We start from the raw sequence: 26571 nt of genomic DNA on the forward strand, positions 1-26571 counted from the left end.
ACAGAGAGAGATAAACAGCTATTATTTAAGCAATAATTAGTTAATAAGCAGATAAATAAGTACAAAGTCATGGTGACAGGCATATTAAAGAACCCTTTTTCAGAAGTGGCATTTAAACTCTTTAGTCTCAGGACTCTTTTTATTATAATTCAAAATTATTGAAGACCCAAAGAGCTTTTATTTATATAGATTATATTTATTGGTATTTGCCATGTTAGAAAAACTGAGAAAATTTAAAACGTATTCATTTAAAAACACCATTCATTAGATATTAAACATGAATTTTTATGAAAAAGATCTTTTTCTACAGGAAAGTAAAAATTAGTACAAATGGCCTTGTTTTATATTTTTGTAGTCTATTTTAAACTTTTTAAATGTTTATTTTTGAGACAAAATGAGAGTAGGGAAGGGGCAGAGAGAGAGGGAGACACAGAATCTAAAGCAGGCTCCAGGCTCTGAGCTGTCAGCACAGAACCTGACGCTGGCATTGAACCCATGAGCCGTGAGATCATGACCTGAGCCGAAGTTGGATGTTTAACCAACTGAGCCACCCACGAGCCCCTGTAGTCTATTTTAAAAGAAGACTCTTAGATGCTCACATCTGCTTTTATATTCAATCTGTTGTGATATGTTGCTTTGTTTGAAGTATATGAAGACAACCAGATCTCACACAGAAATGAAGTTGAGAAGAGGAAGAACATTTAAATAGCCTTTCTGAAAACTGCATATTCTTCGATACTGAATCAGATTTAGTTTCTTAAAGATTAGATGGTAACTGAAATCATATTAGTAAACTTCTCATACTCTTGTTACATTAAAATTCATTGGTCTGTCTTCCACTATAAGTGGATCTTTTTACCCAGGCATGATTCTATAATATCGTGTAAGTACTAGTCATCTGGAATATATTGATTCCCTAAGTTATACAGATATTCCAAATATTTACATATTTCTTTAGCATATCAAAAAATATTTCTTAATGTCACCACTGATCTCATCAGCAATAAAGACTTTAAGTATCAGAAAAATATCAAGCTCAATGTGGCAGGTCCAAATTTCCAACATCTAATTTTTGCTTTAAAACTCAAACCTTCCCATTGGCAAGAAATACGATAGGCTCACTTCATTTCAAAGAAAACACCTGCCAAATATATAAGTCTGAGCGCCCATACTTTGTCAGTCATTTTTCTCAAGTAAAAATGGTGTTCCTTGAAAAAAAGGGTTAGTTCAGTTTGCATTCAAATAGTCACACAAGCACTATTCCTTGAGATACAGTATTTCCACATACAACAAACATGTTTTATGTATACTTCTCATTTCATCACATAAAATACTACAAAGACATGTAAAGTTGGAGATTTAATAAAGTTAATAAATTTTACTGCTTCATCAAACACCTTTTTATATAGAATTGACACTTTTCTCCTACAAGCGTATACTGGTGAAGAACACAATGACTAGTAAGTACAATCAGGTGCCACTGCCTTGATTTAAACGAAGGCATTAGCAGCTCTACTCCTTACTGCTTTTAGATTATCACTGCAAATACTGACACAGTGGAAAAGGCAAGTAACAATATGATTTTGATGATGGATACTTTTGGAGATGCCCTGGAAGGGTCTCAGGATGGGTCCACACCTGAGAACCCAGGCCTTTTAGCATTCGTGAACATAACTCACCCACCTAAGTTTTGTCAAATATCTTATTCCGTGGGCTACAGAGAAAATTTCCAAACTCACATAAAAGCAATCACACAGTGTCAACAGTTGTTCTTATAAATTTAACCACCTAGATAGAACTATTTATAAATATCTCATATATTCCATACCAAAATCTGCTAGCTTTAATTCTCCTTTTTCATTAATGAGTAGGTTCTGTGGTTTCAAGTCTCGGTGCAATACCTTTCTTCTGTGGCAATATGCCAAACCACGTAGAATTTGGTACAAAAACAGCTACAGAAACAAATAAACAGAAATCAGTCTTACAAATAATAAGATATACTTTGGTAAGCATGCTATGGTAAACAAAAAACAGGCTTAGAATAGTCAAAGAAAAAAAACGCATCCTTAAGTACAAAGCCTTTCCTTATGTAGTTTTCTGAATTTTATAATTTATTATTCTATTTGAAGCATCTATTTTCCAGTCTGACAATTTCTATGAAAATAAATATTAAAAATAAAGTGGAATGAAGCTTTGTCCCCATAGTAATCGTCCATTTGTTATAGAAAATGATTTAAAATAAAAAATATATATAAAATATATCCTCATAAGCTTACAGGCCTACTAAGCCTTATTGGTTGATTATGATATTCTGGCAAAACAACTAACCAACCTCTACCCATCCACCAAAAATACCTGATCTGGGACAGTGTCTTTAAAAGAAGGCAATGGAATTGGTGGTTGTATAAAAATTCTGAGGTGTCAGAGAGAATGGTGCTGCATAGCCCTGGCAAATTACGTGCTATAAAAATAACCTAAACCAGCTTCTATCACCCACCCTCTGGGTACTTTACTTTCTGCACCTCCTACTCAGCCTTCAAAATCTGCTATGATTCAGAAAAGGGAATTAGCACAGTAGAGCTCTGAATGATTGTCTGAAAAAAGCAATTCCTAGATTTTGGTGGAAAAAAGGATGTGGAACACAGAAGGTCTTCAATTCTCTGGAGTTGACAAGGAAGAGTCTCAAGTTCAGAGGATCTAAGAATATACCCTTGGTTTACTTGTAGGTAGAAAACACAGCATTAGAACATCAAGAATAAGTCAATGCAGGAGGGGAAAAACAGCCCAAAGAAATTCCAAGCAGCAGTCTCCACACACTACATATTTATGTTTTGAAAACTCTAAAATTATGATTTCTATATATTCCTGTTACTTTCTATGTTTGGAAAATCGAAGGGCTATTTAAACAAAACTTAAAATGACACACTAAAGCATACCTTTACATTGTGCATACTCATGATGTTTCCACAGTCATCCATGTACTGTTTTAGATCTTTATCCTAAAAAAATATAGTGCTTTACTATGTGACACATACTTCCCAGAAGGCATGAATGATTTACTTAATAGTATTTAATTTTTAAAAGTGTTTTTTTTTTGAGTAAAGATATTGAATGTACAACACATAATTTAATTAAATACTGATAATTAAACAATAATGCCCTGGAGCTGTTAAAACACTCAATTTCCTATGTTTTATTACAGCAAAAGTAAATACTGAATTTTTGTTAAATGCTTACCAGATATTCAAATACCAGAGTCAAAGATTTATCTGTGTGAACAATGTCATGTAAGGTTACTATATTTGCATGTTTTAGATCCTTTAATAGTGAAACTGGAAAACAGAAAAGAAAGTCAATTATTCAGTCTGCAGTAGCCAGACTATAAAAACCTGAAGTATAAACACATGAACTGATTGAGTTTAAGATTCTCTTAAGTGTAAAACAATAATTCACCAAGAGGACCTGTAGTACAAATTTTCATAGAACTCAGTTTTTTCTTTTCTTTTATGGTTTTGAGTGTGATATTTTTAATATTTAAAATTGTCCTCCATATTACAATAATATTCTCCATAACTGTTTTTTTCTCAAATACTAACTTACTGAGACTTCTAAGATCTAGATATAGTTGAAGGTACCAGTTGTTTTCCTTCCAAATTGCTAATCGGTTTCCTCAAGCCATTTTCTGGATTATTTTTTTAAAGATACAGAACTTGTTTTACTTTTTTTTCTTTGAATGTTTATTTATTGAGAGAGAGAGAGCGTGAGAGCAAGACCATGCACACGAGCAGGGGAGGAGCAGAGAGAATCCCAAGCAGGCTCCATGCTGTCAGTGCAGAGCCCAACGCAGGGTTCGACCTCACAAACCATGAGATCGTGACCCGAGCTGAAACCAAGAGTTGGAAGCTTAACCGACCCACCCAGGCCCCCCTAGATAATTAACCTTTTTTAAAAAAATGGTATCATACTATTTACATTCGGTATATACTAATTTATAGTTGCTTTTTCCCATAGATAGTATATAACATTTCCCAATGTCAAATATTTACTATGACCATAATTTTTAATGACTTCACAGTATTTCACTATAAGCTATACAATAATATAATTATGTTAAATAATTTGCCTTTATTAAATATCAGCTTTTTTAAGGTCTAAATATATCTCCCAGTCATCTACTATTTCTATTATCTGAGCTCTTTTTACTTATAAAAAATGAACTCTTAGTATGCAGCTTTGGTTTTAAACCTATATAAATTCTATGTAAACTCCCTTATACATTTTGTTCACAAAGATCAAATTTTACCTTCTCTTATAGCTGTGCAGGGTGCACCTTCTTCATGTTCCAACCGGATCTCTTTTAACGCCACCAAATTCTCTGTCAATTTACTTCTTCCTTTATATACTGTTGCATATGTACCCTACAAAATATATTTTGGAAAGACATCAAAATATCGTAAGAGTCTATCTATAGAATCTATACAATAAAGAGACCTAATTAAATTCCTAATTTGTAAGCGTATGTTAAAGTCCATTTTGTAGGGAAAACTCTACAATGATTAGTATTGGTTGTTTTTTTATAGCTAAGAGGACTTTCACTACTATCTGCAGAGCCTCCATATTCTTATAACCCTATGGAGTGCCTCAAAATATGAAAACATACAGAGAATATTTAATTTACTTTTTGTACTTTGTATAGATTAACAACTGGATCAGTAGCTTCAGAATCCAAGGCACTCTACGTGTAATGGTATGTGGACTGGAGGCAATTAACAGCATATTAACTGAAAACTGAAAATGTACTAACACATTGTTAAATTAGAAAAATTTTATTGGTTCTCAGACTTACCAGAATTTTTATACATTCACTCTCCCTTAAAGAACAAATATATTCTATGGATTTCTTCTATCATAGCCCTCAAACTCTCTTAAGGCTTCCTGATTAACTAATTCCATTATTTCTGGCTTGCCCTTTCTCACCCTGGGAGGAAGACCACTTCAAACTTAGTCAACACTAGTACCAAATTCAAGAAAATCAAAGTCTTATTAGCCCCAAATTTCCTTAACCTTCAATGACATGTGTCTTCATCTTTAGAGATAATATTTTGATTCTTCGCAGGTCTGAACTCCTGCAATTTTCCCACATCACAGTACAGACAGCAAAACAAATAGATGCCTATTTTGTTACCAAGAGAGCACAACATCTTATGCTGCAATAAAAAATTACAAGCTATAAAAAATACTCATTTCCTTTCAAACTGATGGCATAAGTTCAAGAATGGAAGGTTTTTTTCCTTCTAACATTCTGTTGCCTTTTCAGTACAACATATAATCTTTTAGACATCGGTGCTTACATCTTTTTTTTCAAGGTTGGTAAAAACTGTGGACTAATTGTGGAGTTTAGATAATGAACATGTCTTATATTTTTGAGATAAGTATGTACTTACCTCTCCAAGTTTTTCCAATTTGATATAGGTTTCCATTTTTCCAAACCCAATTTCTGACTGAAAGCAAACAATTATAAATTTAGTATTCCTGAAATTTCAATTCATTTCTTCCTAAGTATCTTTTTTAAATGTTATTCTTTTTTTTGAGGTGCACTTTATTTTTATTTCTATTTTTTAAGGTAAGCTCCACACCTAACATGGGGCTTCAACTCATGACCCCAAGATCAAGAGTCACATGCTCTACCACTGAAACAACAGGCGCCCCCTTCCTCAATTTCTGAAACTTTCCTTCTTTAAAGAGTGTCTTAAAATAGAAAAATCTGACTATAAGTAAATTGTTGAACATCTGTCAAGTTTTAAAATACACCCGATGTTGGAATATTCAAAGGTTCAAAAACATCAAAGTTCACAATTAAAACTGCCAAACCATCTTTTTATATAGATGGTTAACATTCTGCTGTGAAAAGTTTTGTTTTATTTTAAGACCCTGAGATTTTAAGATACCACAGGCATTTTAAGATACTAAGATTTTTATAAAAGACAACTACATGATTTTTTTTTAAACAAAATTGCAAAGTAAGTAATTTTCTGACACATTTTCATTCATCAATCTTCAAGTTCCCTAGGAAGGCCTGCAAACAACAAAATTCTATTTGTTTCAGGTTTTCTAACCAAATGTAATGAAAAAGGCAAACTGCAAGTCACACTCCGTCATAGATCAGGAAACTAATCCAGAAGCAGTAAGTCTAAATCTGACACCCTGCACTCCATCAAAAGTCTTTAAAAGTGAGTTCTTTTAAACCATTGCTTTTAAACCCTGAACTTGTTTGCCTCACTTTTGTACGGAGTCAATAAATGAGGTAGATGGAATACACCCAAATATGTAAAGGAAACTAAATATTTAAAAACTAAAAACAAAACAAAACAAAAGATTTAAGAAAAAAGGCAAAATATACAGAGATGAAAACTTAGGGATTGACAGAGCAAAAACAGAAAAAGTTAACAAGAGAGAATAAAAATTTTCTTAAAATTGCTTTCTAGTACCCCTTCTAGTTAGTGAAAAAGGCAATAATCTAAAGGTTTGCTTCTCACCTAGAATGGTGTTAATGCCCTTAAATGAGTAGCCAGTGAAAGGAAATATTTAGTCCAATTCTGGAGGTTCAAATATGCAATTTCTCCAGAGGTGCTGAATAAAGCAAAAATGCTACTTGATGGTCTGACTTAACCTCACTTACCATTCTGAACAGTAGGGGTAAACTGCCCAAAGCTGAACGGCCAAAAATAGCAAGAGGTCCCTCAAAGAGATTTTTATCTTTTTAAAAAATTTTATTGTTTTTAAAACAATAAACATTAACACTGTTTTTGTCCTTTTGTTATGATTTATGTAAAGTTAAAAGACTAGAAAAACTTTATGTCCAAAGTACTTAATTCAATTTTGCTAAACTAATTAAAACTTTGTTCACAGGTGGTATTAATGGATGACTGCAAAACTTCTTTTTGCACTCTTTAAGACTTTTTATGTGGTATTTTCAAAAAATGTTATTTAAAAAATGAGATTCTGGAACCATCATACACCATCCATGCCTGTATTGTCTTGCATATGACTCAGAGATATTAAGTCCTTGCTTCCTATTATCAATAACTTGCAGAATAAAACAGTAAAACTGTAACACTTTCTGAATACAAATACAGTTTTTAGCTTTAATAGGGAGAATGTGGCAAAGAGCCCACTACCTGGTACATGTGAACCTGATCCTGAATACTCTTTTAGCATATGTTATGTTTTATTTATAGCCTATTTAAGATATGATCTTAACACCTCTGAAAAAATGCTAACTGCCAGCGTCACATAAACTATGGTGGAATGTATTTATTTTCTTACACCTATCTCTAGAATTCATTAAACTCACAAATAGGAACTACTGCACTTTTGCCATGAATTTTAAGTCTTGTGTCATATCTTTAATGAAGGGGAAAAAACCATATTGATGATAAATGGAAAACAGCAAAAATAAAACAATGAATGTCTCTGAGAAAAATAAAAATACCATCTATAATAATGAGAACCACAAAGAAAAATATGACTGCAAGACAGAAACTTTTTCTTATTAGGAGTTGGGAAATTTTTTTATTCATTCTTTTATATTAAAATACTAGCATTCTCTAAAAACATCAGATATACTTTGGTCCAATGGTCCAGTGGCTATGACAAAAATGTGGACATTTGCTTTAAAAAGTATATAAGTGGACTACAAATTCAAGACTATAAAAATGAAAATGTTACTGAGATTATTATATCCTATAAAGTATATAAGAAATAAACTAAGAGATGATCAAATATTAATAAAAGCAAAGTCATTTGTCAGAGAATGACATTCAGTGAGATCATTAACATATGCTGAAAGTCTACTTTTTAAAAAGGAGGTAAATACTAGACTATAATTACGCTATGAAGTTGAATTTAAATTTGAATAATCAATCTATAAGATAAAGAGCATTACTGAATTTCATCATGCAGGCTGGCAGAGAATTCAGACAAAAGGCACAGTTATACTAGTGAATTATATGCCGGAGTAAAGTGTTTTTACCTCATTGCCCATTTTAATAATTTCCAACCCAGGCTTTACTAATTACATTTAAATATTAGTTACTGAATCTTTAAATGGAATTTTTAGAAAATTTTGCTTGCATTTTTATCTGCTGAACATGACAAGATTAACAATAGATATAATGACTAGCTTGTTGACATGCTCTCCTACAGAAATTATTCAGAGGACAAAGGACAAAGCTCATTTATTCAACATTTACCAAGTACAATGCTAGGTACTGGGGATATAGTGAAGACGACAGAAATTATTCCTGCTTTCATGAGTTCACAATCTAGACTGAGTTCCATCATTAGATTATTTTCCAAGTTTTGTAAAGAAAAAAAAAATAGCTAAAGAAATGGAACAGTAAGTTTCATATTTTAATAACATATAAAAACCTCCTTAATTCTACTTTCCAAACAAATAAAGATATTTTTTTCTGTTACTTCATTGTTTCAAGGGAATACCTGGCTTTTTGGCAGCCCCAAATTCCTGTTCAGATGACTCTTAGCATAAGCACATGAAAAATTTTTGTAAATCCAAGATGAACTATAAGTTGCAAAAGCCTTCCTATAATTCACTGTAACCTGGAAGTGGTATTTGAGCATTATGGGAAATTTCTGGATTACTCTGGGTCTGCCAACATAATCACTGTATCACAGTTGTAAAGATGTCTTTTTTTCTTCAGTTTCAATTTTTAATTTAAATTTAGTTAGTTAACTAATATTGATTTCAGGTGTAGAATTCAGTGACTCATCACTTACATATAACACCTAGTACTCATTACAAGTGCTGTCCTTAAGATGTCTTAACATGCTAGCAATATAGTCTGAACTTAAAAACAAGTGAAGTATATGCAAAAGTTTTATAGATGTCATCCTAAAAGTGAACATATATATAAGAAACACTGGGGACAAAGGGAGATTTTTTCAAACACCCATTTCCTTCCTTGTAACAATTACGGAGTTGATGTTACTGATAGAAATATGGGGGGCAGAAAAGGGATTGAGAACCTCTATTCTATTTGGTAGTTTTCTTACAAAAATTGCTGTTACCATCAGTATGGATAGTATCTTAATTGTGTACATAATATGCCAATGGTAAGTTAAATTTTGAGTGGATTTTGAACCTAACTTTCACACTCCATAATATATTTATTATTTCTGAGAGACATCAGGACTTGATACCCTATTTCCTCACCTATTATTAGAAATAAAAAAGAAAGGACTATATAAGCTACATATTGCTAAAGCCATGAATGAGGAATCCAACTCATTGTTAGGAACAGATTCTGTAAATGTGTAAAACCTACAATTTCAGTATAATGAGGCAAATTTTCATATACAGACTTTCAATCTACTAAAACTGCACATAACAGTCTCACAAATTTCCACTGGGCATGCCATCATTCTAAGTACATCAATGCTCTAATGCATCATGACTATTGGCATATGGGATTTCCACTAATCTAATGTTTAACAAAATGTTGAGTTAGAACATCCATTTCTAATCAACCATAAATGAGTATTAAGTAACACTTCACCAATCCAATAACCAATACCCTTAATATGAGATATGACAACTAAATGTAATGTGGTGTCCTAGATAGGAAATGGGGACAAAGAAAGGACATTAGCTGAAAACTGGGGAAATATGAAAAAAGTGTGGAGTTAATAGTAATGTACCAAATGTTGGTTTCCTTGGTTGTGACAAACACACTACAGTAATGTAAAATGTTAATAATAGTGGTAACTAGGTATGTGGTATATGGGAACTCTTTAGATTACCTTTTAAATTTTTCTATAAGTCTAAAACCACTCTAAAATAAAAATAGAAAGAATGCAGTTAAGAGAGGGAGACTGAATATATGTGTGTATAGAGATGGTAATTTTATTTTTTTGGGAGAGAGGACGAGCAGTGGGGAGGGCAGGGAGAGAGAGATAGAGAGGGAGAGAGGGAGGGAGGGAGAGAGGGAGGGAGGGAGAGGGAGGTAGAGAGAGAGAGAGAGAGACAGAGAGAGAGAGAGAGAGAGATTGAGAAAAAATATCAAGCAGACTCCATGCTCCACACAGAGCCCGACACAGGGCTCAATCTCACAACCCTTGGGATCACGACCTGAGCCAAAATCAATAGTCATATATATGCTCAACCAAGTGAGCCACCCAGGGGCCTCAGCAATTACAAATATTCTAAAGCATCTCAAGCAGATGGGATACGAAGGAAAACTCCTCTATATTAAAAGAAGGAAAGAATAGAATGAGTAGAGGTGTAGACAGATTTGCACACTTGTTATTCAAAAAATGAGGAGGTTTCTGATAAACAGCTTCTCTCTTCTTTGAAATCATCTGCGTAGAGTGACGGGAAGAGTAAACCAGAGAAAGGCAGTATAGAGCAGCCAAGCAATACTGAGGGTTCATTTGAGACTGATGACCATGAATTTAAAGAAAACCAATTAGCCCTATTGTATGTCTTTCTTCAGAAATGAATTGTGATTTGCTCCTTAATTCCTACTCAAACAAGGGTTTATATTATTTTTACTACTCTATTTGTTATACATTGCTATTGAATATGAGAAAAGTTTTATACTTTTAGAAAGACAAGGTTAAAATTTTATATTTTATCTTGAAAATATATTTTTTAACGAGTATATTATCCATGGAAACATGAGCTCTAACACATGTGAAGAATAGCTTCTTTTCCCATCTCCTTTCCATCCATTCCCTAACCCTTCCCTTTCATATATAAACCTAGGGTACTGAAGAATAATTTTCTAATATACTTCAAAAGAAATCATGCTTTAGCAAAGTAGATGAATAATGAAAAGGCTGCATTAGTAGAAACCAAATAGAGCTGGCATGATTTACTGAAATCTATAAGCCATTTTAGATCAAAAACCAAGGAAGACGAGTAGGAACACTCAACCATAATAAAAATTCCATCACTTAACATTCATTAGAGGGCACTGTTTTCTTTAATTTCACGTATACTGAAAAAGATAGCTCTTAAAGAATAGCTTTAAGAATTATGTTGTGATTAAATCATATCTTTAGTCTAAATGTGAATATTCAATAACTCCAAAATGTATCCTAAGTACTAATCTTTGATAAAAATTGATAGCCAAAGAACATTTTCAACTAGGCAACCAAATGGCAAAGATATTTAAATAAAAACGTCTTAGGCAGTGATACAAAACTATGATAATAAACCTACACCAAAATCAAGTTGGCACTATACTTTTATTAAGCATCGATGAATGAATGTCAAATAACAATACGTTCATATTATATACAGTCTAAAGTAATTTTATTCTTTAGAATATGTAACCAAAAGAGAAATTTTTGGTATATAAAAAAAATTCCATGATATAAAATATAAAAAGGAGAACTGCTAGTACCTAGGAATCTTCAATTGCCCCTTCTTCAAACACAAAGTTCAACTGAGTACCAGAGCTCCTATTTTATCTCTCTACGTGGTCCCTAGGATCTGGGTTCTATTTCCCATTTCCACAGGACTGCCACATCATCCTTAATTTTGAATAAATTCCTAATTCATCATCCTGCCTCTAGTCTTTCTCTCCTTCCACTTCGTTTACACTTTTCCTGAAGCCACTTTAAGAAACAAAAATGTGATCATGTCAGTCCTTGTTTAAATCACTACCACTGAGGTCCATCACATGAGATGAATGAAGTTCAGACTCCTTATTTGGCCTGATAGCCAAAGCTTTTTACAGTCTGGATTTATCCTATCCTTTCAAGCCCTATTCTTTAATATTACTCCACATATACCCTTCATATTAGTTATAACTTCCCAACATACCTACATTCATATTTGTGGGTTTTAGTACATCAAGTTTCCTCTGCTTAAAACACCCTTCTACCGGGGTGCTTGGGTGGCCCAGGCTGTTAAGCATCCGACTCTTGATTTTAGCTCAGGTCATGATCTCACACACACTACTTGAAATCGAGCCCTGCATCAGGCTCTGCACTGATGGTGCAGAGCCTGCTTGGGATTCTCTCTCTCTCTGACCCTCCCCCCGCCTCACTGTCTTTTTTTCAAAATAAACAAACAACCCCCCCCCCAAAAAAAAAACAAAAATATCCTTCTACCAAGTCAACCTGACAAATTCCTATCCATCCTTTTAAAGCCACTCAAGTATGATCTCCTTTTAAGCCTATAATATGCAAAGTCATTTTACTATCTCTTCTTTTTATCCCACAGCACTTTATACATACCTCTATTATAGGACTGTAACTATTCAAAAGAGGTCCTTACATATACAATCACCTAAACTGTGGCAAAGGTGACACTGCAACAGGGAAAGCTGAACTGTCAATGAGCAGTGGCTATTGCAAGGGTCAACTGCTACATGCTGGAAGATATTTGCAAGACATATAACTCAGAAAGGTTCTTGATAAAGAATGTATAAAGAATTTATATAAATCAATGACATAATTCATAAAGGTTCTTGATAAAGAATGTATAAAGAATTTATATAAATCAATTTTCAAAAAGGCAGAAAACCCAAAAGAAAGGAGATGACAGACTTCAGCAGTCAAATCACAAAGGAAGGCATATATCATATATAAATGGCCAGTAAACATTAAAAAGGTGTTCAGCTTAGTCATCAGAGAAATGCAAAATAAAATCACAAGAAGGTAACACTACACAATGACCAGAAAAGTAAACATTTTTTAAAAAGAGTATCAAAACTTGGCTAAAGTGAACAAACAAAACTATCAAATACTGATGGGAGTGTAAATTGGTACAAACACTTTGGAAAGCCTTTTGACAGTATTTAGGAAAGCTGAAGGGGTGCCTGGGTGGCTCAGTCAGTTGAGCATCCAACTCTTGATTTCAGCTTAGGTTGTGACCTTATAAGGTTTGTGGGATCGAGCCCTGCGTTAGGCTCCACACTGTCAGTGCAGAGCCTGCTTGGGATTCTCTCTCTCCCCCCACCCCCTCTCTGCCCTCCCTTGCTTGTGTTCTCTCTCAAAAATAAATAAACTTTAAAAAAAATAGCTAAACATATGCATACAATCAGTTCCAAAAATTCCACTCCTAAGTATGTACCCAACAGAAATGACTACATGTATTAACCAAAATACAGGTACAAGAGTGATAACAGAACCACTATTTGGTAATAACCTAAAACTAAAAAACAACCCAAATGTTTAAATGTCTATCAACAGGAGACTAGATAAAGTATAGTATACAATGGAATGCCGTGCAACAAAAAGAACAAATGAACTATGCACACAACAAACTAGATAAATACACGAGAACATTGAGCAAAAGAGCCCAATCAAAAAACAAATACATACTGTATACTTCCATGTGGATTGTAAAATATACGTAAACTTGCATACATTTTTATACGTTTGTATAAAACATAATTTAATATGAATAACCAGAACTAAAAGCATTTTAAAAGTAAGAATGTGTACATAAATGAGGATTTAAAAAAAGTCTTTCGAGATATTAAAACATACTACGAGCATAATATGGGGAAACATGGGTAAACCTAATCTTTGGCATTAGAAGGCAGGGATGTGGCTACAGTTGAGGAAGTAAGAGTAGAAAGTGAACAGAGAAGTGGCAGGATAGGGTTTCTGTGATTTTTGGAATTTTATTGATCTAGGTACTGGTTACATAGGTATGTTAACTTTGCAAAATACATTGAGCTATATAATTATGGTTTATGTACTTTTCTGTATATCTAGTATATATTAATATATATTTCTATAATACATATTCTGTACATCTAGCATATATCAAAAAAACTTCTAAAAATAAAACAGAATATAGCTTAAATTGTATTTCAATATGCATCTTTAAACCCTTAAAGAATTGGAAAAAGATAAAATCCAAAAGGCAATGTAATAAAATTTAGTTATTCAAAAAGCAATATAAAAATTAATGTAAAGTATTTACACCCAGAAAATCAAACAAGGAGACTGGATGGCATAGGTATAGGAGACTGAAAACTTACTAAAGAAGCTCTACGAGACCTTCGGCTCATTGGTTGATCAAATGGTGGACTGTTTATCTGCAACTTTTCAAGATACCCATCAGGTATTCTGATATCTGCAGGCAATGATAACCGTTTATTTAAATCCTTTAAAAAGAAAAAAAGGGAAAAAAGGTATTTGTAATCACAAATAGAAGAGACAAGGGCATTTTACTTTTGAATTCATAGGCTCTACTGTACTATTTATTAATAAGTAATTGTCAAGTTTTATTATAGTTTCAAAGTTACTCATGTTGATTATATATAATATCTGAATGCAAATATATTTACTGTAAGCAGAAGTATACAACAGAGTTCTACAGAAATGGTACTCTGCAACTCCGTTATTTCTGAGTCCTTTTGTTGGTAAATTTCACATGGAATTTTCTTAGACATGATTTATACTTCGTAGGAAGAGGAAAAGACCACCACAAAATGTGACTGGTTTAAGTAACAACCAAGTAGATAAAGTTTTGTGCACAAGCACAGCGAGACAACTGAAATCTTTTATTAATGCTATGTCAATGGAAATAAATAAAAAGCAAGAAAAATCTCAAATAAACAACTTAACTTTATATACCTAAAGAAGCTAGAAAAAGAAAAACAATGTCCAAACCTAGTAGAAGGCAGGAAATAATAAAGATTAGAGTAGCAATATATATATATATGTAAAACTCACCACAGTTAGGTGGGATAAAGGGTGGGTTTTAAAAAAGGCACTTCTATTTCTTTTTTGTTGTTAATTTTTTGATGTTTATTTTTTATTTCTGAGAGAGACAGAGCTTGAGTGGGTGAGGAGCAGAGAGAGAGGAGACACAGAATCTGAAGCAGGCTCCAGCTGTCAGCACAGAGCCCGACACAGGGCTTTAACCCATGAACCGTGAGATCATGACCTGAGCCAAAGTTGGACACTTAACAGACTGAGCCACCCAGGCACCATCTATTCCATTTAATTACAAAATGTGAACTGAGAAATCAAAAGGGAATCTTTCCTACATTATCATACCAAAAAACATAAATCCTATAAAAAATAAATCCCTGGGGTGCTTGGGTGGCTCAGCCAGTTAAGTGTCCAACTTCAGCTCAGGTCATGATCTCACAGCTCTTGAGTCCGAGCCCTGCATCGGCTCTCCACTCTCAGCACAGAGCCCACTGCTGTCTCCCTCTCTCTCTGCTCCTCCCCTGCTCTCTCTCAATAATAAACAAACATGTAAAAAAATCTCTACTATTCATGATAGTAACCAAACCAAAAAACAAAAGTGAGATGTATAAGAACTATGTAAATATTTACTGAGAGATATCAAGTATTGAAATATATACCATGTTACCAAACGGTAATACTAAATAATTAAAAGATAATGGTTTGTTAGTTTTCCATAATCCTAAACAAATCACAATAACATTATTATTAGAACACGATATTTAAGGGGGCCCTGGGTGGCTTAGTCACTAAGCATCTGACTCTTGATTTTGGCTCAGATCATGCATGATCTCAAAGTCGTGGGATCAAGCCCCGCATCAGGCTCTGGGCTGACAGTTTGGAGCCTATTTGGGATTCTCTCTCCCTCTCTTTCTGCCCCTCACTCCTGCCCATGCACATGTATGCGTTCTCGCTCTCAAAATAAACATTAAAAAAATATATTTAAAATTTATATAGAAGAATAAACAGAAAGTAACATCCAAAAACATCCTGAATAATAATATATAATGATGTGCAAGATGTGGAGGATGTTAAGAAAGAAGTCTTTCTTCAGCTATTAAAATATATGAAAGTAAGAATATCATCAAGAGTGGGTCACCTTTGGTGGGGGGGGAAATAAACACAGCTCAATAAAAGAGTTAGAAAGTCCAGACGATAGATCTTAATAGTAAATAAACTTTAAACATATGATAAAACCATATATATGATGAAGAAAATATTTTCATTATTATTGTGATATAATTTATACAGTGATATGAACAGACATCAAGGTGATCTCAAGAGTTAAAAATATTAATTTATCATTTAGAAAACTGATACTGTTTTACTTAACTGCTTTAGAAACAACCTTTTATCAATGAAAATGCAATCAACCAATGGGACAGAGACCCTACGCATTGTAATGTCAACTCAAAAGCACCAAAAACCCCAATATTCTTAATTCAAAACATGTTCAATTTTTTTGGACAAAACTATTTTAATCTATAGTATGTACCAAAATAAGAACATTCACAATCAACTTCCAATCTCAAGGTTATATATAAACTATTAATTCTTTTACATGGGGAAATAACTTATATGTTCTACAATAGTAGGTATAATAAGCCATAAAGGAAATGATAACCATATTTACAATATAAAGCAAAAAAAAACAAAAACAAAAACAAAACAAAAAAAGCTGATGCTTATTTTATGTATACATTTTGAAATCTGAAATAAAATATAAAGTATTAAGTATCCAGATGAACCTCAAAAATATAATTAAAATCCTATTTTCTAAAAAGAAAACTTTGCTAAAGTATCATTCTGAATTTCCAGTATTTTTGAAAATTCACATTTCCACTACAACAGACCCTTACATGTTTTGCAGAATGTTAAATATAATTAATGTATACTTGCCTTGGCATGGTAGATAATTGGAAAAAAGGAAATATTCACAAGACCATACTAAATTTTCTTACAATGTCATTTGCCTTCATGAAAATTTTCAAATGGGCATTTGCTCTGTTTGATATATATGTGTATTTATATACACAAACACACATATGCAGGTACATTTTAATTTTTTTAAATGGTTACCTCCATTGAGATCCGTCTATGTATACGATTTCTAAGACAAACACCCGTAGGTGACTGTACTTCATCAGATGATGTCCCAGAAGCTTGGTCACTCTCACCATCTGATCCCATTTTTAGATTTTCATGAACAATATCTGTATCAGAAAATGAAACATCACTTATCGTGGGAGAGATGTATTATACCCTACTATATATCACATAATTTATTATCACTACAACTAAGATACAGACAGCCAAGACATAAAAATCATAGCATAAGAAGTCTTACATTCTGGGTGTTCTAGGTATATAGCTAACAGATCAAAATATAATTCAGATGTCTTGAAACAGTAGTGAGAAATGCTTTCACACTCTGAGATTATGAAAAACTATGGAAAAAATTAACATTCAAGTTATTATCAAGAGCTGAATAATAAAGTTATAGGCTGGAAATAACACTTGAGGATTTCTTAGTTCTCTGATTTTCCAGATCTGGAAACTGAGACTTTGAAAGGTTAAATGATTTTCAAAGGTTACACAGCTTAGAGGCAGAGCTAAAATAGAAACCTAGTCTTTTGCCTTTTATTTAGTTTAGTACTTTTCCATTAGATAATGTGTCATTGGGTCTACAGACAAATGATAACTTCTTTGAATATTCTTAAAAAAAAAAGTTTTCAAAGCCACTAATGCAGCTTTCCCTCTCTAGTGTTAAAAAATAAAAGAACAATTCAAAAATTATTCATTGAATATCTATTTAACTGCAGAAATAAGTTTTTGACCACCAAAAATCTGTTTGAAGTAAAAAACATATTTAAATTACCATACAAGTGGGTTATGGTTTTGGTTTTTTGTCTTTTTTTTTAAGGATAAAAGTTAAATGAGAGAGGAGGAAGATTAATTCTATCTGGGTATACTGAAAACAAATTTGTATACTTATATACTTGCTCTATATTTGCATTTGTCAATCATCCTGTAATTCATATAGCAAGAGTTGCCTACCAGAAACATATACTAGATCCCAAATAGATCTCTTACCACTGGTTCTCTTTACAGAATTAGTTATTGGCCCCACAAGTAGGTTGTTTCATGCTAGAGTGTTTTAACATACTCCCCGCCGCACTGTTGTATCTATAAGAGACGGCTTTCCCCAATTTACCAATTTGGTGAGCTCATTCTTCAAAACTATGCTCATTTGTCATTACTCAGTGAAATCTCTTCTACTCTCAGACACAGATGACTACTGTACCCACACCTACTGCTCCCATTGCACTGAAAAGCATTTTTTTGTTTCATGGGATTTTACACCAACTTCTGAGATCATTGGAGGCACGATTTAGCTTATTCACTTTAGTATTCCCCAACTTAAAAGAGTGTCTGATATTTAGAAAGTGCTTAACAGGAACACCTGGGTGGCTCAGTTGGTTAAGGCTCCAACTCTTGATTTTGGCTCAGGTCATGATCCCACGGTTTGTGAGATCAAGCCCCATGTCAAGCTCTGTGCTATAGCCAGAGCCTGCTTGGGATTCTCTCTCTCCTCTTTCTGCCCCTTCCCTGTTCATGTTCTCTCTCTCTCTCAAAATAAATACGTAAAAACATTAAAAATAAAAAAGTAGTCAACAAATAATCTAAAATTGATTATTAACTAAAAATCAAAGAATGGACTAGATAACTGCACCTCTTCTTTCAAATGAAAGATTATATGAAATATCAACATGTAAAAAAATAGTATTTTATAGCTGTAAATTTTTATTTTTAATGAATATTTACTTGTGAAAATGAGAACTGTTTAAGTCAAGGATCTTATCAAATCAGTCTCAGAATTCCTGTATTTTTGTTTTTTGTCCTGATAACACATTATTGAGAAAATTCTTACACTAGTAAGTAGTTACAAATATAATGATTTTTAATAGATATGTAATTTAAGAACACACTTCTATTATACAAAGATTTCTGGAGAAATTTCATACTAAGATTTAAACAAAAAATTAACTTGGCAATAAAAGTCAGTGCACTGGGAACTGATTCCTAATCTGATGGTATCCGACACATCTGAGGCCAAGTATTCTTTTGTCACACTTTTAAAATGCTAAAGATGATTTAATCATGCCTTCAACTTCCAGCAAAATCTGAACATCTACCTCCTTCAAGAAAATGTTGATTAAAATGCAATAATATTTTAAAATGTATAGCTGAGTTTACAAGAATATAGGCACAACATTAAGGAAGCGAAGACAGAGAAGTAAGAGCCAAAAGCTGTTATTCGTAATGGACTCTGTCACTCTCTTGAGGAGGGTTTGCTGATCTTGGTAAGAAGGTGCATGGGTTTAGCCACCACACTAGGATAAAAGATGAAGCCCTGGCTGTCCAAGGTGCAAGTGAGAGCCTCCCAAAGAAAGGCACAAGACTCTCAAAGTAGTACATCTTCAGTAAAGGACAGACTTAAATAAATCTGTTCTCCTGTACAAGGACCACAAAGGAGCATATTAATCTCAGACTATGAATAAATACTTGAGTACCATCTGACTCAACCAAGAAATTACTCATGTCATTAATGAACAAATGTAGTTCCAACATGATTATCATGTTCATTTTCATTTCCGTTAATAAGACAAAAGTGAAATAATTAAGGATTATGTCAAAGTTTCATTCATTTGTCACGTGTATGAGCACTTCTTTGCTGAATTAGGTAATGGTTTTCAAGTACTAAAAGAATAAATGGCTCAATTTTGTGCCACTTACAACTGTAACAGCTACAGATACAATACACTTTTAAATTTAATCTGCATTACTAACATTTTCAATACCATTTTCTTAAATTCAGACCACAGATCAGCAAATGTGACATGTTTTTATATGGCTCCTAAACTAAAAATATTTTCTGCATCTTTAAAGAGTTATTTTAAAAGAAAAAGAATATGCAATAGAGACAACATGTGGCCCATAAAACCCAAAAAATTTACAATCTGGCCCTTTACAGAAAAGTTTGCCAATCCCTGGACTAGACAGCGAAACTATAAATCAAATCCTAATCTGAAGTGTTCTCCAATTTCTGTGGGGTAAATACTCCCTCCACGGCCAACTTCAAGTTACAATATGACCATCACTGAGCACGTAATTGGGAAGAAATGTACATGCCATTACATAAAATTTTGATTATACAGATATAACAGAAATAACCCCCAAAGCAGAGGTAATAGTAAAGTGTAGTAAAATAATTAGGAGATAATGAGTTTTAAGTATTCATTAACTTTGTTTTTAATTAGCTTACTTAATTACAGATTTATATAATTTAAATCTTAATAATGGCTACATTTAACAACCAGCTTGCAAAATTCCTGAAAACTTAACAATCATCTCTCATGAACCAGTGTGAGCCTACTCCAGTACACCATTCTGTAGGGTTACACCTATGAGGATAAAACCTTCATACATTTCTCCCCTAGATAAAACCCCACGAGAGATAAGCTCATACTCCCAAAATGAACAAAACAAATGAAGAAATAATCTACCATGACAAAGGAGATAAAGCAAGCAGCAAAATAAAACCCTCAGAAACTTCAGTTAATATAATTATGCCATGAGACTATAAAATTATTTTACTTAAAAAAATCAAAGCATGATAGTAAGATGCCATCAAAAGAGACCAGAGATGGGATGCCTGGGTGACTCAGTCGGTTAAGCTTCCAACTTTGGCTCAGGTCACGATCTCACAGTTCGTGAGTTTAAGCCCCACATCAGGCTCTGTGCTGACGGCTCAGAGCCTGGAGTCTGCTTTGGATTCTGAGTCTCCCTCTCTCTCTCTGCCCTCCCCTGCTCATGCTCGCTCACTCTCTCTCTCTCTCAAATAAATAAATGTTAAAAAAAAAAAAAAAAATACCAGAGAGATAAAAAGAAACTTGTAGATACGTATTTTTCCTGAATACTTACAATGACACAGTGACCTAAGAATGAGAACTCAGGGGATAATCATGGATACTAATTACCGCACCGGGCTATTGCATGGTGACAATCTGGAGTTACTATGGTATGACCCTAAATTAAGCAAGCTTCTGTTCACCTTGAAATCTTGCATCCATCTCTTAAGGGTTTTGTTTTCTTTCGGTGGACAGGTTTTCAAATGTTACTGCTCTGTAGTGTCAGTGCTATCACCTCTCTAGAGCCTTCCATCTTCCTGCTACCTCTGTTATTTTCAACTTGATTTTTATCTTACAAGAAAAATCAGATAATAAAGGCTGATTCCATACAACTATAATCTAGCTATGTACATGACCTCTAGGGAAAAAAAAAAAAAAAAAAAGACCGTTAAATTACCTAGTCGGCTTCCATTTCTGGGCATTGCCATGAAGGATCCAAGGCTTCCTCCAATAACACTATGTGGTCTCCGCAACGGGGGCTTCTTGAAGGATCCTGTGTACTGGTGGAGGAAGGAATGCATACTGTGAGAGGTTGGAGGCCTGCCATTCTTCACAATAGGCTCTGTGGTTCACAGTATCCAAAATCATTCCATTACCAGCCCAAGATTCAGGATCACATGAGAAGGATTGAGAAAGCAAAACAGAAAACAAAAGGTTTATGAGATCAGTAACATTTAAGAATTCTTTGGCTATCTAAACAAAGTACCAAAATTAAAATAATTTCTGTGAAAAATACTTATAGAAAATACTTTACTATTTGAAATTGGTCGAATAACTTCAGTATCCATTTCTTATGTAACCAAATTGGTTAGCAATCACAGAACTACTATTATAGCCCATAGATTTTTTTTAACCATTTGCTTATTTTAATATATCCCAAGCTTGTTTCCAAACTTCTCCTACATTTACTAACTTCATATATGTCTTATGGTTACAAATGCTACATATATATGTATATATACATATATATATGTACGTGTGTGTGTGTGTGTGTGTGTGTGTGTGTGTGTGTGTAAAAAATACATGGTCCTGGCCTGAGGGAATTTATATCCCTATTTGCTAGACATTCAAAAGGTTTGTTAGTTAATGAATAAAACAGAAGTACTTAAGCAAAGATCAAATCAGTGGCTCTGAAATTTACCCGAAATTTGGGATTTTTAATATAAAGAGCTTTTTTTTTTTTTTTAAGAAATCACACTTATAAGTAAGCAGAAACATTTAAAATATATAATACTTAAAAAGTTATTTAATTATAAATGGGAGAAATCCTGTTTTGTAATGTTTACAAGGAATCTCAAGATTCCTTTCCACCTCTAAAGAAGAGCTCTAAAACAGGTTAAGGACACGATGAAGTCTTCTGTGACACATAAGTAGTCTTTTGTATTAGAATTATGTTTTTACTGGTAGTAGTCAAGGAATTTTAAAAGGAAGGGGGCTTCTCTGAGTATCTCCTCTAAAACGGAGCCAGCTCTTCTTTCGTAGCTGATAATCAGGAGTAAGAATATCTCCTAATGTGAGTATTTCTCCTACCTGTAAAGGTTTATCAGACACCAAGAACAAGAAGCCCACATGGCCTGCACTTCTACTGATAATGGTTGCATATAAGATGGGAGAGGGAGGATGGGGCCAAAGGATCCTCGGGACTCAGACAAAGCCCAAGTTATCTAATTTGGGTAGAATACCAGACTGGAAAAAGGAAAAGTACCTAACTAGTAATGGATAACATCTGTCCAAAGTGTCCCATGGCCTGTACATTCCTTGGCAGTAGCTGGCTGATCAAGGACTTGGGGGATCTTAATTTAAACCTAGTATAATAATGAATGATTTCATAATGAATAGGGAGGGGTATCTGATACAAATGCAAAAATTAAATAGTCAAACAGTGTAGGTAGGATACAAGCTAGAACACATAAGAAAACTTTTCTCTTCCAAGGTTGTCATGTTTCTTATCTGGAATCATAATAAAATACATTGATAATCTGCCTATAGAAAAGTTGCTGTGGGGAATAGAACTTTTACAGTCTTGAGGAATACAGCTTAAAAAAAAAAGAGAGAGATCATAAAACATTCAATTATTCAGGGGACTTTTATTGTGTGCCTACCATTCCAGGTCCCGGGCATCAACAGGTGAACAAAATAAACAAGGTACTACTCTCTAAGATTATAAGATCTTATGAAAGGGAAACAAGAAACTAATGAATAAGAAAAATATTAGATGATAGGCAATATGCAAAAGATTAAAAAAAGAACAGAAAATAAAGGAGTGGCTATTTTACACTAGACACTGAGTAAAGTTCTCTCTATAGAAGTCTTTTTGACACAGATATAAATGGAAAAATGAGCCAATCCTGGGAAGATAGGTGATGGTGAGTTAAAAGATATTCCAGACAAAGGGTAAAGCCACTGCAAAAGTCAACATGTGGCAGGAATCTGACTTGCTAGAACAGTGGTCCTCAAACTTTAGCATGTTTCAGAATCACCTTCAGAGACTTGTTAAAATAGAAGATTGCTAACTCCTAGCCCCTGACTTCCCGACTCAGTAGGTCTGATGTGGAATCCAAAAATTTTCATCTCTAACAAATTCTCAGGTGATGCTGTTTGTTGCTGACCCAGAGATCAAACTTGAGAAACACTCTGTTAGAAGAACACAAAGAAGGCAAGTGTAGCTGTAGTACATAATTGTTATTTAGTGAGGGCAGAGAGATAAGCAGGTTTGTATGTAACTGCAAAAGTTCAAATTTTATTCTGACATTGCAATCGGTTATGGTAGCTTTGAAGCAGGTAGTAATATGATCTCACTCACGTTTTAAAGATACCACTCTGAGAGATCAGAGATGGTGGGAGGTAAGGAAGTGGAATAACTGTGTAAAGTAGCATGAGAGGGATCTCCTTGTGGTACTGGAATACCTCTTTATCCTGATTACAGCAGTGGTTACATGAATCTACATGTGATAAAATGACACAAAACTATACTCACACTTTATTCCTGTGTTAATTTCCTAGGTTTGATAAAGTTCAATAGTTAAGGAAGATGTAACCAAAGGAGGGAACTGAGAGAAGGACACAAGAGACCTCCCTGTCCTATGTTTGCAACTTCCTTTGAATCTATAATTATTAAAAATTAAATAATACCAGTCTACCATTTCTTATTCATTAAACCATATTCAGATGCAGACTGTGTGTGCCACCTATCTTAGGAGCTTTTTATATTCTAAGATAAATTCCATAAAGAATATATTGGAACCAGCTCACAGGCACTGATAAATAACCAAAAAGGTGTAGAATCTTTGTCAAAGCTATTGGTGAAATCCATGTGCCAATACACATAAGCGTGTAAGCAACAGCAGACTGTAACTCAGAAACAGCCTACGCTCCTAACAATCTCTGCATCCCCAGAGGAATCCATGTCTATTATAACATCTTCAAGTATTATTTCAAGTAACTTAAGAGAAAACTCACTAAGAGATCCTATTTCCTCTTCTTTACTCCTTGTTAAAGTCACTATTATAATAAAGTTTTAATAAAGTAAATAATATAAACCACTTGAAAAAATTTTTTCACCATTTCACCACTCATTATAAATTAAGCATGTTTTAGGACAATACTAAAATATTCCAGAAAATATGCAAATAATCTAAAATATTAATTAGCTCTCCAAGAAGGATGTCCATTTCTTTGATCCAAATTCTTTTTTTTTTTTTAAAGTTTATTGACTTTGAGAGAGAAAGCACAAGTGGGAGAAGGGCAAAGAAAGAGAGAGAGGATCCCAAGCAGACTCCACGCTGTCAGCGCAGAACCCGACACAGAGCTCAGTCTCACGCACTGTGGGATCATGACCTGAGCTGAAATCAAGAGTCAGATGCTCAACCAACTGAGCCACCCAGGTGCCTTCTTTTTTTTAAGGAGAGGTTTGTCTTATAGTCAAATACCCATTAAGAAGCTGACCCAGAACCTATCAAGATGTACAGTGTGCTTGCAAGACTATTTGATCATAAGAACAAATACTCAGGGCTTAATGAAAACACCAAAAATTCAAAGAGGGTCTGAGGGAAGTAAGGATTTTGCTCTTGGCAAGAAGAAAAAAAGTAAGACATTATAAAATTGTCTTTGAGTTTTGACCCAAATGCAAGATGTGTCCCCCTCCTACACAGAAGTTATATTCAAATTATGATTTAAAAATGTATTTTCTACTGAATTCATCTATGTCTTCTCTCTCATATTACAATCAGCCAGATAAACTTGAGTAAATAATGACCCTGATCAACTAAAGCCTGAGTAGGATCAATTAGTTACTCAGAGTCATATTAACTAGTAAGTAAGTGTTAGTGTATCCCAAATTCCAATCTATGACTTTTAACTTAAAGTCCGGAGCCCTTTCCCTTTATACTTTTCCCTCTGTCACAACAAGGACACTTGCATTCAGGGGGCAGAGGTATTCATGCGTTCACCCACTGCCACAAATCTCTAACAGAAGAATTTTAGGCACAGGAAAGAAAGGCTTGTCATAGAACGTGTGCATCATGATATACTGGCAGCCATTCCGGTAACCCCTTCCTGGATATTATTATGACATCCCTAGGGCTGTTTCACTTTGGAATATGTAACCTTGCTCTGTAAATTTCATCAGGATTTTACATTTTAATCTGTTCAATTTAACGAGCTCTTTTCATTTTATGTCAACATATGTGAACTACTGCTTTACACTGTAAAAAGAACTACCAAATGTGAAATGTTACATGCCTATCAAGTGCTCTCAATACTATGAACAGATTCTGCAGTAAATATGAGTATAATTCACTCACGTGATGAACCCTGTCATCTAGTCAATATGCATATATAATGTTCTAAAACTATGATGAAGCCCCAAACAGGAATTTCACAAACTTACTATATACTTTTAAGCTGTATTAACTTAGGTTAACTTAAAAATAGTTATTTAACAACTAGGATAATATTATATAAGGTATTCTTATTTAAGAGCCAATGAAAAATGGAAAGATAAATGGGACAGAAGAATCCACAAGGGTTAGAGACCAGGAGGAGGTTTCAAGTAGTACTAGTGGAGTAAGTAACACTGCTCCAGTAAGTAAGCAAGAAAAAGTTATGTTGTCTTCCGTTTCCTAAGAACCAGAGAACAAGACAAAGAAATAACCAAAAGGAAGCTAACAGGAACTTATCAGAAAAGAAAGCTTACACTTTGCAAAGTAATTAAAAGGGGGAAGCGTCTCTCCTTCCCTCTCCTCCCCAGCCCCCAAATATTTACCATTATCCTTGCTGCTATTTTCTTCAATAGTCATTTGTTCCGCCAATTCAGACAATGATTCATCAATAGTTTGGCTTCCTCGAAGAGTGAGGGATAGCCTTCTCTTGAATTTTTTCATCCTATCAACTGAATGTGACTTGAAAATTCCTGAAAGAACAGAAGAGAATGAACACAAAATTAAGGCTATAAAATATTTTAAAGCTCAAGGAAAATGTCATTCAGAATTTACTGGCAATCTTCAAACTAGGAATATAATAAGGAATTTTCATGTCCACCAAACATCACAAAGTCCAACCCCTTATTATATTTATATATATATATATATATATATATATATATATATATATATATAATTTATTGCCAAATTGGTTTCCATACAATACCCAGTGCTCATCCCAAAAGGTGCCTCAATGCCTATCACCCACTTTCCCCTCTCCCCCAACCCCCATCAACCCTCAGTTTGTTCTCAGTATTTAAAAGTCTCTTATGGTTTGCCTCCTTCCCTCTCTGTAACTTTTTTTCCCCCTTCCCCTCCTCCCTGGTCTTCTGTTAAGTTTCCCAGGATCCACATATGAGTAAAAACATATGGTATCTGTC

At 33.8% G+C, this 26571-nt stretch overlaps 1 protein-coding gene across 2 annotated transcripts in view; it reads right to left on the minus strand.

Moving 5' to 3' along the window:
* CDK17 (cyclin dependent kinase 17) overlaps positions 1-26571 on the minus strand; it is a 111679-nt gene that overhangs the window by 14452 nt on the left and 70656 nt on the right. For both annotated transcript variants that reach the window (XM_042947438.1, XM_042947436.1), the window contains exons 2-10: positions 25975-26121; positions 21109-21273; positions 16819-16952; positions 14022-14147; positions 5445-5501; positions 4304-4418; positions 3238-3332; positions 2937-2999; positions 1829-1952 (exon numbers count right to left, since the gene is read on the minus strand). In XM_042947438.1, coding sequence (XP_042803372.1) covers positions 1829-1952; positions 2937-2999; positions 3238-3332; positions 4304-4418; positions 5445-5501; positions 14022-14147; positions 16819-16952; positions 21109-21273; positions 25975-26092 — 997 coding nt within the window. In that variant the 5' untranslated portion in view covers positions 26093-26121. The remainder of the gene's footprint in view (positions 1-1828; positions 1953-2936; positions 3000-3237; positions 3333-4303; positions 4419-5444; positions 5502-14021; positions 14148-16818; positions 16953-21108; positions 21274-25974; positions 26122-26571) is intronic.

The sequence above is a fragment of the Panthera leo genome, chromosome B4, assembly GCF_018350215.1.
Source record: "Panthera leo isolate Ple1 chromosome B4, P.leo_Ple1_pat1.1, whole genome shotgun sequence".
NCBI classification, from domain to species: Eukaryota; Metazoa; Chordata; class Mammalia; order Carnivora; family Felidae; genus Panthera; species Panthera leo.